Raw genomic sequence first — 18613 nt, forward strand, 5'->3', positions numbered from 1 at the left:
GTACATACCTCACTCATTTAAAAATCTTAAGTACATCCGAAAATACATCCTTATATTGCTAGTGAAGGCAAGAAAAAGAAATGTAAATTAGTAATATCCTTAATTTATGCCCTGCTTGAAAACAGACACAACTCTCCTGTAAGAGAAGCTTTTTTTTAATACCTAGGGTTATATATCTCTGAAGATGATACATTTGGAACTTTACATTTTCCATCTTTCACTAAAATAAAGAAGATGAGCAAGCTCCTGGGTTATTTATATTTGTCAGCCCCGTGCAGAGCTAAACTCTAATACCTACACTGGAGAGGATAAAAGCACTCTATAAATGTTAGATGATTTATAGTATCACTCTTATATGCTTTCTTTGTCACAAGATTTAGTAATTTCCCCCTCTTCTGTTTTGATTAAAGTTTGAAACAGAAGTTTCACTCTGAAAAGCAGTATTTGAAAGTAAAACTGAACATTATTACTTCACTTTGTGTCTTCTATTCACAATCTAATATCAAAATTCATGTCCCAGAGAGGAAGTTGAAAAAAGTAACTGGGGAAAAGTTGTCAGAGGCTCAATTTCATTCTAAGTCTTTGGAGACAAGGTCAATAATCACCTTTATTATCTGAGTGACACTAACTGAACCACTGGACACAGCATACAGACCAGAGGCCCTTTATCAGATCACCAGCTTCCTTGAGCAAAGCACTGCACTGAAATTATATGTTTACATCACCAATTTCCCTCACGTGTGACTTCTAAGTACCTCCTCATCTTCTCATTTCTTTATCCCCTGGTATTTAGCACAGTATGTTTCTTTCACTAGGCACTCTAATTGGTTTTTGACTAGAATTATCAAATTCTAGAATTTGATCAATTCTAGAATTTTTGAGTTATCAAAAATTAATTCCAGTCAAGATCAGAATTCAGTGTGGCTAAATAAAATAACTTAGCAAGACCTTCAAATGCTGTTGTTCAAGTCAATTCTTTCAATAAGTACAAGGTACTTCCTACTTTCTCATCATCTGAGTTTTAGATATCAGAATCTACTCTATCCAAGGTAACTTTTGTTACAGTCAGGGTGAAGTCCTGGGCACCCAATGGAGAAGAAGCTTCTAAAGTGGCTCAGTGTAGACCTTTCTGGCTTTCTGTGCATATGGGTTCTTCCAACCTAAGTCACATTCACTCCTGACTGCTCTGACAGCAGGGAGCATAAGATATTAAAGAAACTCAGCTCCTTGGCTTCCCTGGTGGCGCAGCGGTTGAGAATCTGCCTGCCAATGCAGGGGACACGGGTTCGAGCCCTGGTCTGGGAACATCCCACATGCCGCGGAGCAGCTGGGCCCGTGCGCCACAACTACTGAGCCTGCGCGTCTGGAGCCTGTGCTCCGCAACAAGAGAGGCCGCGATAGTGAGAGGCCCGCACACCGCGATGAAGAGTGGCCCCCGCTCACCGCAACTAGAGAAAGCCCTCGCACAGAAACGAAGACTCAACACAGCCATAAATAAATAAATAAATAAATAAAAATTTAAAAAAAAGAAACTCAGCTCCTGCTCATGAACCTCACAGTGCTCTTCTACTCTGATATTAGCTGTCTCTGAAAAAAAAAAAAAAAATCACCAAACCTCACCCACAAAGACCCTCAAAATCTGACATGTTTAAAACTACACTGTTTTCTAACATGCTAGGCCAACATCTCTTCCGGTATGTGACCAAGTTCATCTTCAACACTATTTGAGACATTATCTGCTAGGACCCTTAGCCTTGATCTTTCCAGCACTAACGCCAAAAAGATGTAACACCTAGAAACAATTTAATTTGTCACCTGCAGGTATTATAAAGATTAACTGTAGAAGCAGGAAGTTTTAAACTGAATAAGAGGGAGAGAGAAACAAAGGAAATTAAACATTTGAACATCAATTTGACAGTCAAAACACCAATGAAAAAAAGGACAGTAGAAAAACAAGAGGTTATGATTTTGATATTAATAAATGGTATTTAATAAACATCTTAAGATATAATATAATTGTTCAGGTGAAAATAAGTTACAGGACCAGAAAAATAACTGTTACAAATAAAATTTTTAAATTAAATGTTTAAAGTTGGCCCTTGGTAATGATTTTTTTAAATCAGCTAAGAGACAAAGTATACAAAATATGGAATAAATAATGATATAAGTGAATTAACAATACTTTTTTAACAGGGAAGAAATTATGGAAACCCTCAAATACAAAAGAGTGTAAACTGCACCGGGAGATATTTACATCTTTCTTCTAAAACCACCTAGCATCACTGATTAAAGGATTCTAACGGCAATTTAACTCCTTTGAAAAAACAAAGAAAATTTCATTTCAGGGTGTGGAAAAGGGGAGCTCCTGGAAAACTGGTGAAAACCAGGACACTAGAAGAAAGGCCCTGGGAAGGACCCCTGGGCATGGTTCCCCTGAGATTTGGCAAATACCAAATATAGGCAAGGATCTAGGGTGAGAAGAAAGGAGAAAATATATTGTCTGGGTGTCAAGGCCCTGGGATTTAGCCACTATACCTTGTGCTCCTGATCTCTCATGGGGGAATGACATACTTTTCCCTTGCTAATCATTTCTCCACTCATCACCTGCCCCTACACACACACACACACACACACACACACACACACACACACCCTTGTTATAGAACATTATTTGGTGAGACTCCTCAAGGGACCACTTTGGAAATACAAGATTAGGATCCAAGAAATCAACACGGTATTTCAAAGATACTTCAGCCTTGAGTTCACATAGGCTTCCGGGACTTGTGAGCCAGCCCAGCCCTGCGGGAGACACCCCCATCTCCTTTAAAGCAAATGCCTTTCAGGGGCGGGGACAGGCGGTAGAAGAGGTCGGGAAGGTCCCTGATTTGGGGACTAATGTTATGACAGAAACCACCAGTGTGCCTAAAATCCTTCCAGATTTGGGGGGGGGGGGGCGGGGAGGTTGGGGATAGGAAGATTCTCCTGCTGGGGCTTCAAGATGTGGAATCAGGAGCTGCTGCTGAGGTGGTCGGGTGAAGGTGAAGAAGCCCAAGCGCCCGAGGTTCCAGGCGAGGCCTGCGGCATGTCTATTACTGATTGCACCCGCCAAAGCCCCTGCAGCCCGAGCGCGCGCACACACACCCACCCCCAGGTCAATCATTGCCCACCCAAGCTTAACCCTCGAGGAGGGCTCCCCTCCCCCTGCGACCACCCCAAGGCCTCCATCATAACCCCCCCCCCCGCTCCCCGCCGGGCTCCCGGGCCCCGCCTTCGTCTTACACTGAATGGGCGGGTAGCAACTGGGGTCTTCGCTGCCGGGCTGGCAGCGGCTGGAGAAGGCGCTGCGCGGGGTCACGTAGTTGCTGGGGAAGATGCCCACCCGCTGGTTCAGCTGCCCGGTCCACCAGCCCTCGTCGCCGGACACCTGCGAGTCCTTGGACAGCACCTCCACCACGTCGCCCAGCCGCAGGGTCAGCTCGTCCTCGCCCACCGCCTCGTACTCGAACACGGCCGTCCAGTAGGGCAGCGGCGCGTCGGATCCCAGCTCCCTGGGGACCGCCGCCGCCGCCGCCTCCTCCTCCTCTTCCTCCTCCTCCTCGGCCCCGGCCCCCGCTCCATCCTCCCCCGGCGGGGCTGCAGCGGCGGCGCTCGCCAGGCAGCCGAGAAGCGCTCTGGAGGGCTCCATGGAGCGGCCGATCCATAGGGTGCGGGGCTGCTGCCGCCCGCAGGAGCCGCCGCCGCCTATTGTTCATGCGGCTCCGCAGAGCTGGGGGGACCCCCCTCCCCCGACGGCGGCCGCAGGTAGGGGCCGGGCTGGCTGGGCGGGGAGAGTCGGCTCGCTAGGGCTGGGGCTGGGGCTGGCTCGGCGCGGCGCGGCTACAAGTGCGCGTAGCGCGTAGTGCTCACCGCAGCATGGGCAGCGGGCCGGAGCCCCCGCCTTCGCGCTCGCCCCCTGGGGCGGCCTGGCCACCTCTGCCGCGGGTACCTGCTCGCGCAGCTGGGGCCCGATGCCGCCAGCCGGCCGCCGCTCACCGCTCTGCGCCGCGCCCCGCCCCCTGCGCCGTCCGCACGCCCAGGACCACCTGACGCGGACCTGGCTCCGCCCCAGCCCTGAGGACCCGAGGAGGCGGGGCTTCACGGCGCCCGGGCCCGCCCCCGCGCCATCCTGCCTTCCCATTGGCCGCCGCTGACCGGTCCGCAGGTTCCTCCAGCCGCGGTTGGGGCTGCCCCGCCAGCCGCCCGCCCCGCTCCTCTCCACCCCCTGCGCCTACGTCGCCCTCCCCCCCCCACCCCGCCCCAACGTGCGGGCTCTCTCGTTCTCAAACCCCAGGTTGACCCATTTCTCTCTCCCACTGGACCCCCTCATCTCCAACCATTGGTCCAAGGTACCTGTCCGTTTCCTGGGAGAGTTCAACACCTCCCGGCAGGAAGAGGCTGCGGCCTCATTGGGCGCCTGAGGAAGGATGGGCGGATACTCAAAGGTAAAGCCGAGCCCTCATTCAGACCAAAAAGGGTGAAGGAGATTCTTCCCTTTGTTTGCTGCTGAGAGGTAGGGATTCCACTGGGCAGCACCTGTGTTCTTCATCCTAAAGTGAGCTTCTGAGAGTGAGCAGAGGAGAAGCGAGCTGGGTTGCGCCCCCCGGGAGAGCTCTTTCTTCCCCAGCTCCTTCTTACCTTTGGATTTTCCCTTCTCTTGGAGCTGCCTCTGCCCTAGTCCTACCAGGTGGATCCGCTTCCACTCCAGTCCGACTGAATTGCACCCCGACTCCTTCGCACCCCGACTCCTTCCGTAACCTTTCATCTAGTAAGACCTTCAGGCCCACTGGAATGTTCTTTAGAACTCTTAAAACTACAGTTCTCGCCTTTGTGAAGACTGCATACAGCTCGCCTTTTCCTAGGTTCCTGTAAGAAGAGATTCCAATACCGTTGATTTTTAGAATTCAGACGAAAGACCACTTTACTGGAGCGCAAACTGAGGGTGGGAAAGCTGTCGGTGAGGTGGGCTTGGTCTCTCTGAAGAGGCTCAGTTTCTCTGCAAATCTTGGAATTTTTTTGCCCGGGGGAATTGCACCTTGGATCACAGTGACCTTAACAGAAATCAGATTAAGAACCAAAGCTGAATATAGATTCAAAACGATACTGCAGTTCACGAGCAAGGCTGACTTTTCCTACATCCTTTTGTTATCCTCCACTTCTCAAACAGAAAGAAAGAAAGAAAGAAAGGAAGGAAGGGAGGAAGGAAGGAAGGAAGAGATAGATGGCCCCTAATATTTCTTCTGTGCTTTAATCCTTTCATGGCAATATAGATTTCCAATGAGATGGTTCTCTGACATTTCAAAACAAACCCATGATGAGAGATCTAGCCTGATCTCTACTAAACTTTTCCCCTTCCGTGGTAGGAATAGATCCGATATATTTGGCATTCACTGAGTGTTTTTTGTCTAATTATAGTTTGGGGTTAATTGTTAGACACACTGAAGGCAGTGGGGCAATTTGGAAAGATAACCAGCGCTGGCATCTCCAGCTTTGCTGCCACCAGCTGCAAGATCCTGGGCAAGTACTTAACCGACGGCTCAACCTTAAAGTGAGGGGGGGGACTGGAAGATCTCCTATGATCTTGTAGGCCTGACATTCTGTGGTTTGTACATGAGTATGGCTACACTCATGTGTCCCACATGAGTGTCCCACCCATTTCAGGCCTTGAAGAAGTTAGCGTAGAGTGCCATACCAAAGGTCAACTGCAGTAGGTCTTGAGAAAGAATTTCTGAGTAAATGCCCTAAAAGAGTGTTCAGATTCTTATTGTACATAGGATCAGTGAGCTGGAAAAGATATGGATGAGTCTTTGAGTCAACTCCCTAAATTTTGTTCAAAATAAAACTATGGCACTCCCAAGCAGAAGAGAGCAAGTAAGGAGGGGGTAGAGGTATTTCATGTTTTAAAAAAGACCATAAGAAGAAAGGTTTTCTTGATAAAAATTTAATTTGGAGGAAGAAGGAATTTTCCAAAATGATGTAGACACACGGAGAGAAACAGGAAAAAAAAAAACAAAACTAAAAAGATATAGAGAAAAATTGTCAATGGTGATCTCTTTCAAGTGGTAGGATTATGAGTAATTGGGCAATTTTTATTGTCATTTTGCTTATTGATAATTTTGTATGTTTTATGATACAGTTTTGATCTCTACTTCTCCCCTACCCAGAAGAGAAGAAAAAAAATCCGTGATCCCTCTCAGTAGGAAAAGTCTAACTACCCACATAACTTAAATCTTTCATGAAGTGTCATTCACCAAACATTTCAAGAAGTCACTCAGTAAATATTTGTTGAATGGATAAGTGCTAGGAATTCAAATGAGGGAATATCCTTCAGGCTAAAGCTGTCTAGCAGAAGTTGTCTAGCCAGGTTGCATGGAAGAGGCAGAACTAAAGCCAGTCCTGGAGGTGGATGTAGGGGAGAGGGAGGAACCTGCATTCAGGACTGGAGGGTGAACATGGACCCACCGCAGAGGTGGGGAAGCCTGAGTAAGCCCAGGGATACAGTAAGAGGATGAGAAAGAACTCTGAAAAGATAGGTTGAGACCAGATTTGTCGAGGGCCTTGTAATTACTTGTTTCAGACAAGTAAATATTTAATTGACTATTTGTAATTATTTAATGTCTAGCTTGTTCACCATGAGGGCAGCAGCCCTCTGGTTCTCCACAGTTGTCCCAGCACCTAGAGGGCTCCTGGCACATGATTGGTTCTCAGTACATATTTGTGACTGAATGACTGACTTGAATACCAGGCTGAGAAAAAAAGTCTGTGTTTGGTTTAGCAGATAAAAGTTTAGCCCTGAAAGCTTTTGAGTAGGGCTGGGAGGTGATCAAATGTTCACCATCTCTGAGGATGAGAATAGATGAGGAATGGATGAGGAGGTGCTTAAGTCGGGCATCCAAAGGTGTATACAGCTTGATTAGTGGAGAATAGGAAGCGTGGAAATGGAAATTAATGCAGTGGATAGAAATAACAGAAATACCAGCCCGAGAAGAGGTAAGAGAGCAAAAAGGGAGTGATGGAAAATAAACTTTACTAAATAAAAAAAGGGCAGATTGCAAAAGACTTTGAAAGGCGAGTAGAATTACCAAGATTTCACCACTATTAAGCAAGGGGTGACAAGTGTCACCCCAAAAAGAATCATATTCTCTACCACACTGAAAGGTATAGCATAAGGCAGGGAGAAAATAATAGCAATCGGTGATGCGGCTTGGCAATGGACTTATGTCAGAAGATCATGCTTTCTCCTGGCTCTGTCCTTTGCAATCCATGTGACTTGGGGCAGGGTACCTGTTTGAACCTCAGTTTCCTTATTTTTAAAGAGATGTAAAAATAGAACCTGATTTTTATAGAGGTTTGTAGGATTAAATGAAACAAATCCTACAAAAGCTCTTAGCATGCTGCCTAGCACCCACTAGATATTCATCGTATTTATTTTCTTCTTTCCTCTACCCATCACATTCAGAAACACTCAAGGGAAGTAATTAGTTAATTGCACCCTAGGAAACTGCCCAGGCTTCTTGACTGGGAGTTAAACCAGGGTTTTTCCCTTAAAAAAAAAAAAAAAAAAAAAAAAAGAAGGAAGGAAAGAAAAGGGAGAAAGAAGGAGGGAGGGAAGGGAGGGAGGGAGGGAGAAAAAAACAAACAGGCATCATAGACTGATGATTAAAGTTTGGGGCCTTGGCTTTTAACTGAATTGGAATCCATACTCACTGTTTGCAATTGGGCTAGTTAATCCCCTGGTCCCCCCAGCTCCCTCATCTGGAAATTGGGGATAATAACTATCTCACTGGGCTCCTAGAATGATTAAATGACAGGATGTATATTATGTGCTTAGCACAGAGTCTGTCAAGTAGTAGTAGTTATTGTTATTATTATTATTTGAGCCTAAAGCATGATTTGGTAAATGAATATCACTCTCTCCTCAGGTCTTCTGGGAAGTATTTTAAATAAGTACTTTGGTGCTAAAATCCCTCAGGCAGAGATGTTAAGCTTTTCCAAGAGTCAGCCCACCCCTCTCACCTCTCACAGTACACCATTTCAGGAGAGGAGCCCTAGTTCCTGATTCATAAACCCCGTTTACAGTAATATGACATTCAGTAAATGTTTTGGGACAATGTGTGGTAGGGCTGATAGGACAGAAGTTGGAGCCAAACACTCGGGTCCAAATCATTGTCAATGTCACTGTCATTGTCACTGTGAACAAGGCACTTCATTCCTCTGAGTCTCCATTTCATTTGTTATAGAATGAGGCTGTTTTGAGGATTAGATGAAGTCAGGAGGACTCCCTGCAGTACCTAATACATAATAGGTGCTCATTAAATTGTAAATGTTCTTAACACAATCGGTAGTATTTTAATTCCTGTCTTCTGAGAGTTAATGGGGCTTGAAACAACAAAATGGTAAGAAATCTTCCCTCCTTTCTTCTCCCTTGCATCTCCTACAAAAACCTCAGTTCAGAAAACAACTGTACCATGGCAGCTCTTTGTTTATTTTATTTTTTAAGATTTTTTTTTGATATGGACCATTTTTAAAGTCTTTATTGAATTTGTTACAATATTGCTTCAGTTTTGTGTTTTGGTTTTTTGGTCACGAGGCATGTGGGGTCTTAGCTCCCCAACCAGGCCTCGAACCCACACCCCCTGCATTGGAAGGCGAAGTCTTAACCACCAGACCGCCAGGAAAGTCCCATGGCAACTGTTTACAATGTCTCATCTCTGGACACCAAGTTGCATTTTAACAATGAACAGAATCTTTTAATCAAGGAATAAAGATCAAACGTAATTTCTGCTTCTTTCAGCCTGGTTGCAGAGCTAGCCCCGTGGGACGGCTCTCCATGAAATTACACCTCTTACAACCATGCTGGGTCTGCAAGGATTTCATTTAAGCCTTTTAGTCAGGGACCCCAAATAGGTCCAATCAAAAGAGAATTAAAGGGAAGATTATCCGTACAATTGGGTTTTTTTTTGTTTGTTTGTTTTTTAATTTATTTATTTTATTATTTGTTTTTGGCTGGGTTGGGTCTTTGTTGCTGCGCGCAGGCTTTCTCTAGTTGTGGAGAGCAGAGGCTACTCTTCGTTGCGGTGCGCGGTCTTCTCATTGCTGTGGCTTCTCTTGTTGTGGAGCACAGGCCCTAGGCATGCAGGCTTCAGTAGTTGCAGCACGCGGTCTCAGTAGTTGTGGCTCACGGGCTTAGTTGCTCCATGACATGTGGGATCTTCCCAGACCAGGGCTCGAACCCAGGTCCCCTGCATTGGCAGGTGGATTCTTAACCACTGCGCCACCAGGGAAGCCCACAATTGGGGTTTTTGAAGAACATGTAATGACTGGGAAAATGATCACATAAAGTGGAAAGGAAAAAAAGATAGAAAACTATCTGTTGTAATCTTTAAAAAATTTAAAAGTAAATTGGATAAATCAAGAAAAAGAACTGTATATGTAATATATTTCTAATTTTATGGAATGTATATTTGCATTAATATTATTGAAAGAAATATATCAAAATGTAAACTGGGCTTCCCTGGTGGTGCAGTGGTTAAGAATCCGCCTGCCAATGCAGGGGACACGGATTCAAGCCCTGGTCCAGGAAGTTCCCACATGCCACGGAGCAACTAAGCCCGTGCACCACAACTACTGAGCCTGCGCTCTAGAGCCCGCAAGCCACAACTACTGAGCCCGTGAAGCACAACTACTGAAGCCTATGTGCCTAGAGCCCGTGCTCCACAACAAGAAAAGCCACCGCAATGGGAAGCCCATGCACTGCAAAGAAGAGTAACCCCCGCTCGCCGCAACTAGACAAAACCCGCATGCAGCAACAAAGACCCAACTCGGCCAAAAATAAATAAATAAATTTATTTTTTTTTTAAATGTGAATAATTATCTCCAGTCTAGATGATTATCTCCAGTCTAGGAGTGATTTGTTTTTTCTTTGTCCTGTACTATTCAGTATTTTCTACCATTAAAATGTACTGATTTTCTAATCAGAAAAGTATGTTATTATTAATAATCATTATGAAAAATTTTAAGGATGTGGAAATGTGCATAGTATAACAATAAATGAAAAAGTAGTGAAAAAAATCCTTCATACAATATGTTTACAAATGTGTGTGGGTGCGTGCGTGCGTCTGTGTGCATTAAGTGTAGTACCCAAAATCTCATTATTAGTTATTTCTGAGCTGAGTGGTGGAGTATGGGTAATTTGTATTGCCTTCGTTTTACTTTTATTTTCCATATAGCTAAAATAACCATGCAATACTATTATAATTAGAATAAAGAACCACAAAATCTTTTTTTTTTTTTTTGGTAATAATGAAATAGATTTCAAGCTGAAAGCATTATTGCTAGTTAGAGAGATGGTAGAGGAGGGAAAAAAAATAGACCTCGAGGATGACAATAATAATAATATTAATAACAATATTGATAATGACTCCTATGCATTGAGGGCACACTGCGAATGCCATCACTGTTTACAATCTTTTTTATTTTTCAGAGCCTTTAATGACTCTTCCAAGCAAACAAAAATTCCTGGAATATAAACAGTCCATTGCTTGCCTATCTTTTCCACCTCCTGGAGGGAACATTCTTGGTTATATGCAGACAGACATGTGGCTTGGTACTTTTAGAACTATTCAGTAATTTAGCTTAGCTGTGGTCTTACTCACCTAACACAGGCATAGACTTCTTTTATTCTTCAGCTTTTCAAATCTCCGTCTTTAAATCATGTTGGTGACCAAGACTTAACTGAAACTTCAGCTCACTGTTTCGCTTTTGAGATTAATGCCCCCTTATCAGAAAAAAAAATCAATTTAAAGATTTTTGTTATTATTTAAACAAACCAGTAAGATCTGATGAATGAGCAACTCTCACAGTTGTTTGTGAAAAATAGATTTTATGAGAGCAGGAGCTGTGTAGTTACGGACGTGGCACAGCAATGCCCTCTTAGAGACCATGGTGGACAACCTCGCCACCGTGTGGTATTGAGGAGTATGGCGGCCATATTTCTCTCTTTTTAAATGACATTTGTTTTCTAGTTTTACACTTTTTTTTAAAAATAAATTTATTTATTTTTAATTTTTGGCTGCGTTGGGTCTTCGTTGCTGCGCACGGGCTTTCTCTAGTTGCAGCGAGCGGGGGCTACTCTTCGCTGCGGTGCACAGGCTTCTCATCGTGGTGGCTTCTCTTGTTGCAGAGCATGGGCTCTAGGCTCATGGGCTTCAGTAGTTGTGGCACGCGGGCTCAGTAGTTGTGGCTCGCGGGCTCTAGAGCGCAGGCTCAGTAGTTGTGGCGCTCGGGCTTAGTTGCTCCATGGCATGTGGAATCTTCCCAGACCAGGGCTTGAACCCGTGTCCCCTGCATTGGCAGGCGGATTCTTAACCACTGTGCCACCAGGGAAGTCCCTAGTTTTACACTTCAAGTGCTGAAAGTAACCTTCGTGATCACTGGGTGGAGCCTCTTCAATTGTTGTGGAAACCAAAACCTAGACCATGGATATCACTGGGGCTTGAACCCAAATCTTCAGACCCTCTTCTGACCCTTTCTTGCCACACAATTGTTTCTAGTTCTTCAAGCTCACTAAGGGACTAGCTGCATGTCATTTGCGGGGAAACTTAGCGCCATCTAATGCAATAACTCAATTTTACATCCAAGGAAGCCCAAGCCTAGAGAGGACAAATTACTTGCTAAAGGGTCCACAGCTAATTCTGTGTCCCTTGTTTTTTATTCCATTCATTCATTTACTCACCAAACATTTACGCATGTGTCTACTATGTGACAGGCACTATTCAAGGCACTAGAGATACAATAGTGAACAAAAATAGACAAAAGGCCCTTCATAAATCACATCTTCTAATAGGAGAGACAAATAGAATAAGCAAGTAAAATACACAATATAATGTTACAGAGGGATCAGTGTTAAGAAGGGAAAAAAGGCAGTGGAGGGAGAGAGTGGAAGATGAAATGTTAGAAGAGGTTATATTTCAGAGTGGACAGAGAAGGCCTCCTTAGCAAGGTGACTTTTGAAATAAAGATCTGAAGAAATTGAGGAAGCCAACCATACAGATATGGGGGAAGAGCACTCAGGCAGAGGAAACAGCAGTGCAAAGGCCCTGAGGCAGGATCGTACCTGTGTATTGAAGAAAAGAGCAAGGAGGCCAACCTAATGGGTATGAGAGTTCCAGGGTAGCAAGAAGTAGGAGAGGTAATGGGGGGCCAGATCATGGGGTACTTTCCAGTCAAAGGAGGACTTTGGCTTTTACTTTTGTGAACAAAGAAGAACAAAAAGCATTACTCATCACCCAGTTCTACAAGGGTGAAGTCGCAACCCACTGGGCTCTCCCACTCACAGTGTGCCCTGAGAGGAATTCAGAATGCAGAACAAGATGAGGCACTCTGTGCTCGGCATAAATGGGCTGCTAGATAGTAGACACATGTCTCAGGAAAAATTTCAATGACCCCAGATTCTTGCATCTTCCATACATAGAAAAGCACTAAAGTCGTTAACTTGAGATATCTGTTCTTTGTGATCAGCAACACTCTTCTACCAAGATGCATGCTTGACTGCATGTGTTCCCTAGCCCCAAAAATCTGTATGTAAACTGACTCCCTAATTTGGAGCAGTTCCTCAGAGCTCAGTGGCTGTCTCCCGGGCTATAGTCCTTAGTAAGTCCCTGAATAAAACTGAAACTCAACAACTCTTACATTGTGTGTTTTTAAGTTGACACTTTGAATGAGATGGGAGCCATTGAAGAGTGTTCAGCAGGGGAGTTGCGTGGTCCGACTTTAACAGGAACACTCAGGCCACTAGGTTCACAATGGGCTGCAGAAACAAGGGCAGGGGCATGAGATGAGGAGGCTCTTCAATAATCCTGGCAACACATATAACAGCAGGTTAGGCAAGGGGGGTGACAGGAGTGTGGTGAAAGGTGGTCAGAACTGTAAAATATATTTTGAGGGTAGAGCAGCTAGCTTTGCTGGTGGATTGGAAGAGGTGGGAAAGAAAGAGGAGTCAAGGATGACGCCAAGGTTTTGGGCCTGAGCAACTGAAAGCGTAGCATTGCCATTAATGGAAAACAGAGGGCATCTCAGCAGCTCACTGCTAGGCATGCTCAGTGTGAGATCACCGCCCCACCCCCAAGTGGAGATGTCGGGTGGGCAGCTGATTATGTAGGTCTGGAGTTCAGCCAAGAGCTGTTAAGTAGTAACAGCCCAGTCCAGAGAACATGAACTCCACAAAGTGACTAAGGGCACCATAGAAAACATTCAAGCCCAAATGGTAAAATACTTCCTATTTTAGCATGGAGCTTTCCAGATTTCTACCCCCCAAAATTTGTTTTTTATTTTCATTGAATGAAAGGTTCTTTAAATTCTATAGTGCTTTACAATTTTCAAAAGTTTCACACACATGATTTCATATAATAACCCCTTTTTCCCCCACCCCTAGATTCCCCCTCCCACCCCCACTGGTAACCACTAGTTTGTTTTCTATATCTGTGAGTCTACTTCTTTTTTGTTTTATTCACTAGTTTGTTGTATTTTTTATTTATTTTTTATTTTTATTTTTTGGGGGGCTGCGTTGGGTCTTTGTTGCTGCGTGCGGGCTTTCTCTAGTTGCGGCGAGCGGGGGCTGCTCTTCGTTGTGGTGCGCGGGCTTCTCACTGCGGTGGCTTCTCTCACTGTGGAGCAGGGGCTCTAGGCGCCCGGGCTTCAGTAGTTGCGACACACAGTCTCAGTAGTTGCAGTGAGCACGGGCTCTAGAGCGCAGGCTCAGTAGTTGTGGCTCACGGGTTTAGTTGCTCCGCGGCTCGTGGGATCTTCCCGGACCAGGGCTCGAACCCATGTCCCCTGCACTGGCAGGCGGATTCTTAACCACTGCACTACCAGGGAAGTCCCATTTGTTGTATTTTTTAGATTACACATATAAGTGATATCATACAGTATGTGTCTTTCTATGTCTGACTTATCCAAAGAAACTTTTTAAACGGCTCTGCCTTGCAGAGTTGAAGGCTGTTCACCTTTTGCTCACAGACGTGACATGAGTCTCACGACACTGGTCAGGTCTGTGGGATGACGTTTGTGTGTTTTCTAGGTTACAGAATGGAGCCCCGCGTGGGCCAGTGGGAGCCCCAGAGGGCGGCCTGTCAGGCCAGTGGAATGTCAGGGAAATGATCTTGTGCTTCCTGTTGGACTAAAGGTGGCTCGATCCCGATTTGAAGACTTCCCTTCTTTGCTTCTTTGGATTGTGTTGATGCCCAGGTAAGGTGCAATTGCTTGCAGCAGTGTGATCTGTCTCTTTATTATTTTATTACTTGCCCTTAATCCACCCCCTACTCCACCCTCCTATAGCTTTATACGTGATGGAATTGACATTCTTTCTTTTGCATCTTGTCGTCTCTTAGGGACAACAGCAAGGGATGGCAGAGTGACTGAGAGCTTATTGAGTACCAGGCAATAGGTTAGGAGTTGATTCACATGCCCTCATTTGGCGTACAAGGACAATGCCACTGATCTACCAACTAGGCCACCACTTGTAACAACAACCAACATTTAAACAGCATTTTCAGTTCCAAAAACACTTTTACATATAGGTGCACTGATTAGGAGTATAGCTTCTAGAACCAGACTGTCTGTGTTTGTATCCCAGTTCCGTTATGACTGGCTGTGTGTTCTAGGACAATTTACTTAACGTGTCTGTTACACCTCAGTTTCTTCATCTGCACAATGTGGATTTAAAAAATCGTACCTACCTCCTAAAGTGCTTTCTGTAGCTTTATTGCAGTATAATTGATATACAAAGAACTGCACATACTTAATGTTTTAAATTTGATGAGTTTGGATGTATGTAAACACCCACAATCTGAAGTGGTTTTAAGGATTGAGGTAATGCATGGGCAGCTCTAAGAGCTGTGCCTGCAGTCTAGTGAGCCCTCAATAAAGGCAGATGGGATTATATTACCTCTTTGGGGCCTGAAAAAAAAATTCCTATAAAGCAGGTATTCTTTTTAACCGACTTTGCTAATAAGGAAACTGAGGCTCAGGGAAGCTATTTAATGTGATAACTCAGTAGTAAGTAGCAGAAGCCCTAGACCCAGTCACGGGTAACAGCCTTCGATTCCCAAACTTTTCCTACTTGGAATCCATTTCCTCCAGAGGGTTGGTTTTTGTGTTAACTTTCTCACCAAGTCTTCTGGTGTCCGCTGGCTTTGTGAAAGAACACACTGAGATTGGAGGAGAATAACAGCAAAAATAACCTTTCTTGGACACATCAGTGTGTCAGGCCGGTGTCCAGCACTTCTCATGCCTTTCACATCTCATCTTCACCAAAAAACTATGCGCTGCGTACTTTTAATAACCCCTTTGTATATAAACTGGGGCCCAGAGCCATTAAGTTACAGGAGTGGTGTGAGTTGGGGCAGAATCCAAGATCCACCCGTTTATGCACCGGAAGACTTTCAGGTTCCGATATGGGAAGGCTTTCAGATCCGGACTGGGGGAGGCAGATTGACTCCCGCCCCCTTATGCTAACCTGTCCCCAGGCCAAGCTGTGACAGCCAAACAGTGACACCTGGGGCAGCCCCACCCACCCTTCAAGCTCAGAGGCTATGCAGGCTCTCAGCCCTCCCAGCCCAGGGCCAGGCCGAACCCCTCCACTTGAGACGCAGTGTAGCCTCCAGTTGAGAGAATCCCTGGTCCAGAGGGTGTCTCCAGGCGCGGAGGATGGACTGAAGATGTCTGTTTGGGGCCAAGGAGAGCGCAGAGGAAGTCTGAGATTTGGACTCAATCCCACGCCCTGTCCCCATCCCCATCGCAGGCCTCATCCACCCTCCGGCGTCAGGGTTGGCAGTCTGCGTTTATTCCTTGCCTCTTGGCATTTAGATCCCCTGGCTCCCTTCTGGGGCCTCCAGCACGTCATAAGTAGAATTTCTCATGGGTAAATGGGACAATTTCCCCACTTAGACGTGAGGCTAGGTGTGGGAGAATAGAAACCTACGGGGGCTTGGCCTGAGCTTAGGTTTTAATGTGAGCAACCTGGTGTTTCTCTCTCTCGATCCTTCCTTCCTTCCCCTTCCTTCCTTCCCCTCCCTCCCTTCCCTCCTTCCTTTCTTCTTCCCCCCACTCTTTCCTTCTTTCCATCCTTCCTTCTTTTTACAGAGAGGGGCAGAACCACGGCATACAGCTTGAGCAGCCTCCGAGGATCTCCCTACTCCCACCAGAGGCAGCCTGCTTCCTATCCTGGGCGAGCTGGGTTCAGAACAGGCACTTTGCACACTCCAGGTGTCTTTGGTGTGGGGCGCGGATGTGGCCGGGTGTGACTGTTCTCCCCCTAAGTTAAGCCACTGATCGTAACTCTATGTCCGAGTGCCTATTAATAACCGCAGGCAGCCCACTTGTCCCTGGTCACTGCAGCTGCTCCAACAGTGACCCACTCTCTGCCCTGCCCTCCTCCCTCGTGAGCTACAGCTGGGTCTGCAGACGCCATCTGCTCCGCATTCCCCTCTCTCACGTGCCTCGTCCTCCATCCCTGTGTTGCTCTCTTCTGGGGCCGTGACACCAGGTCACTAATAGGGGTAAGTGAGAAGGAAAGGAAAGAGGAAAATAAAATAATAACAATTGATTCTGATAAACCCTCCAACCCTTAACATTCTACAGCCGGGTCCCTTCCAGTCATTGACTATGAAAATAGCGCTCCTGGGTCTCAGAGTTCCCAAGGCCTGTGGTTTGGATAAGGAGCCTTTCCACTGGGTAGGCTTGCTACAGATGCTGAACCCACTAACAGCCGAGGAAATTTATCTTCTTGTTGGTGAAGGCTTCAGCCCTCCCATTCTGTTTGTTTCTTCCCTGACTCAGCTTCTCTCCTTTTTTATAAACTGCTACCAAGGAAGGACTTGAAATTTGAAGTATAAATAAATAATACCTCAACTATTACCTGAAATGAAGATTTGAAACTTAAAAGGGACCCAAGGAGAGAAGCATCTCAATAGAGAACAAGAGCTCTAGGAGAGTCGATTCTGGGTTCTATGTCCCCAGTTACTGACTGGAGCATCTCTCACGCACATTCGCAGCGTCAATAACACCAGTCCATTCCTACCTTGGAGCAGAGGATGGCACCAGATCATCCTCAAGATCTCTTCTAGCTCTGAAGAAACGGAGATGAACAGAGGAATGGACGCCACCAGCAAGCTGGGAAAAAGGCATCTTAAGAGCCTGTGATTTCAAAGAGCCTTCTGGTTGGGACGCCTGAAATCAGATGACCAAGTGCGGCCTATACAGCATAAATATTATGACTCTGACAGTATCTGACAGTAGTGATATCAGCCTCAGGCCCTTTTGTGATTCCATCTCTTCAAAATCATCCTTCACTACTTCCTGCAAACATAACTTCCTCTGCCTAGTGGACTCCTACCTATCCTTGAAGACCTAGCTCCAAAGCTCCACATTCTGGGAACACTTTCCTGACTATCCTGAAGACACACAGGAGGTTTCCTCTCTGGGTCACACAGGACTAACCCGCACTCAGAGCCCTCGCCACTTTGTACTGCCATCTGCTCTCCTCCCTTGACCATCAGATCTTTGAGGAAAGAGACTTGGCCTTCATCTTTGCCTGGCACATTCCTGGTTGTCCTACTTTGAATGGAGAGAGATAAGAGTGGTTATATAATGATCTACCGTCATAAAGGGCTTTCCCCTACATTTTCTCATGTAGCCTTCACACAGCCCTGGTGACATGACTTGCCCAGGTCATTTGGTAAATAGTAGAACTGGAAGATTTCACCCAGTTTGGGGACCATCAACCCCAGCTTGTAGGTGTCCCTGAAAGCCTCCTGTCATGTAGGAGAAAAATTCCCCAAAAGTCAGTATTCCCCTCACCTTCCTTCTCCTCTCTCTCCCATCAAGTTCAAATGTCAGACGGCTAAGATAGCCGAAAGGGGTTTTTTTTGGCCGGGCTGAGTGGCATGCGGGATCTTAGTTCCCGGACCAGGGACCGAACCCATGCCCCCTGCAGTGGAAGCACGGAGTCTTAGCCACTGGACCACCAGGGAATTCCCTAGCTGAAAGTTTTGATAACCTGCCTTCTTTCCCTGCTTGTCTACCTCCTCCGGCAAAGACCCTACCTGAAGAGCAGAAACTGTTCTCCCGGAGGCCACCAGACTTCAGGCCTCTGACGTCAGAGCCCGGGCCCTCTGCCTTAAAGTTGTTGCAGACCCCATCTCTAAGATGGCAACCTAGTGTAAGCCATGATATAACTGGGGGCTCTTGAGGGCTTCTCTGTAATTGCTAAGAATCCTCCACTGGATAGAGAGGAATGATATGTATTCTAGATTCATCATCACAATTCATCAGGTTCTCTTCCTTCTAGCTGTGTGTCCTATAGCAAGCTATTCAGTACTCTGGACCTCAGTCTTTTCATCTGTGAAAATAGGAATTGAACTTAATCAATATAAATTAGATGCCACCGCATACAGAGCCCAGGCTAGGTAGTAGGGCTATAGATCAACAGAATATGGTCTCTGCCCTCAATAAATTAAAGCCAAATGGGAGAGACAGGAATTAAAAAGCAGAACCCACAGCAGAGTGAGCTAAAGTAGAT

At 45.8% G+C, this 18613-nt stretch overlaps 1 protein-coding gene across 1 annotated transcript in view; it reads right to left on the minus strand.

Annotated features, from left to right (window-relative positions):
- The window catches only part of MAP3K9 (mitogen-activated protein kinase kinase kinase 9), a 74602-nt gene extending 70618 nt beyond the window's left edge, over positions 1 to 3984 (minus strand). Inside the window, 1 exon segment of the mRNA XM_061182704.1 lies at positions 3280 to 3984. Coding sequence (XP_061038687.1) covers positions 3280 to 3685 — 406 coding nt within the window. The 5' untranslated portion in view covers positions 3686 to 3984.
- Positions 3985 to 18613: the final 14629 nt, after the last annotated feature.

Source organism: Eubalaena glacialis, chromosome 2 (genome assembly GCF_028564815.1).
Source record: "Eubalaena glacialis isolate mEubGla1 chromosome 2, mEubGla1.1.hap2.+ XY, whole genome shotgun sequence".
Taxonomy (NCBI): Eukaryota; Metazoa; Chordata; class Mammalia; order Artiodactyla; family Balaenidae; genus Eubalaena; species Eubalaena glacialis.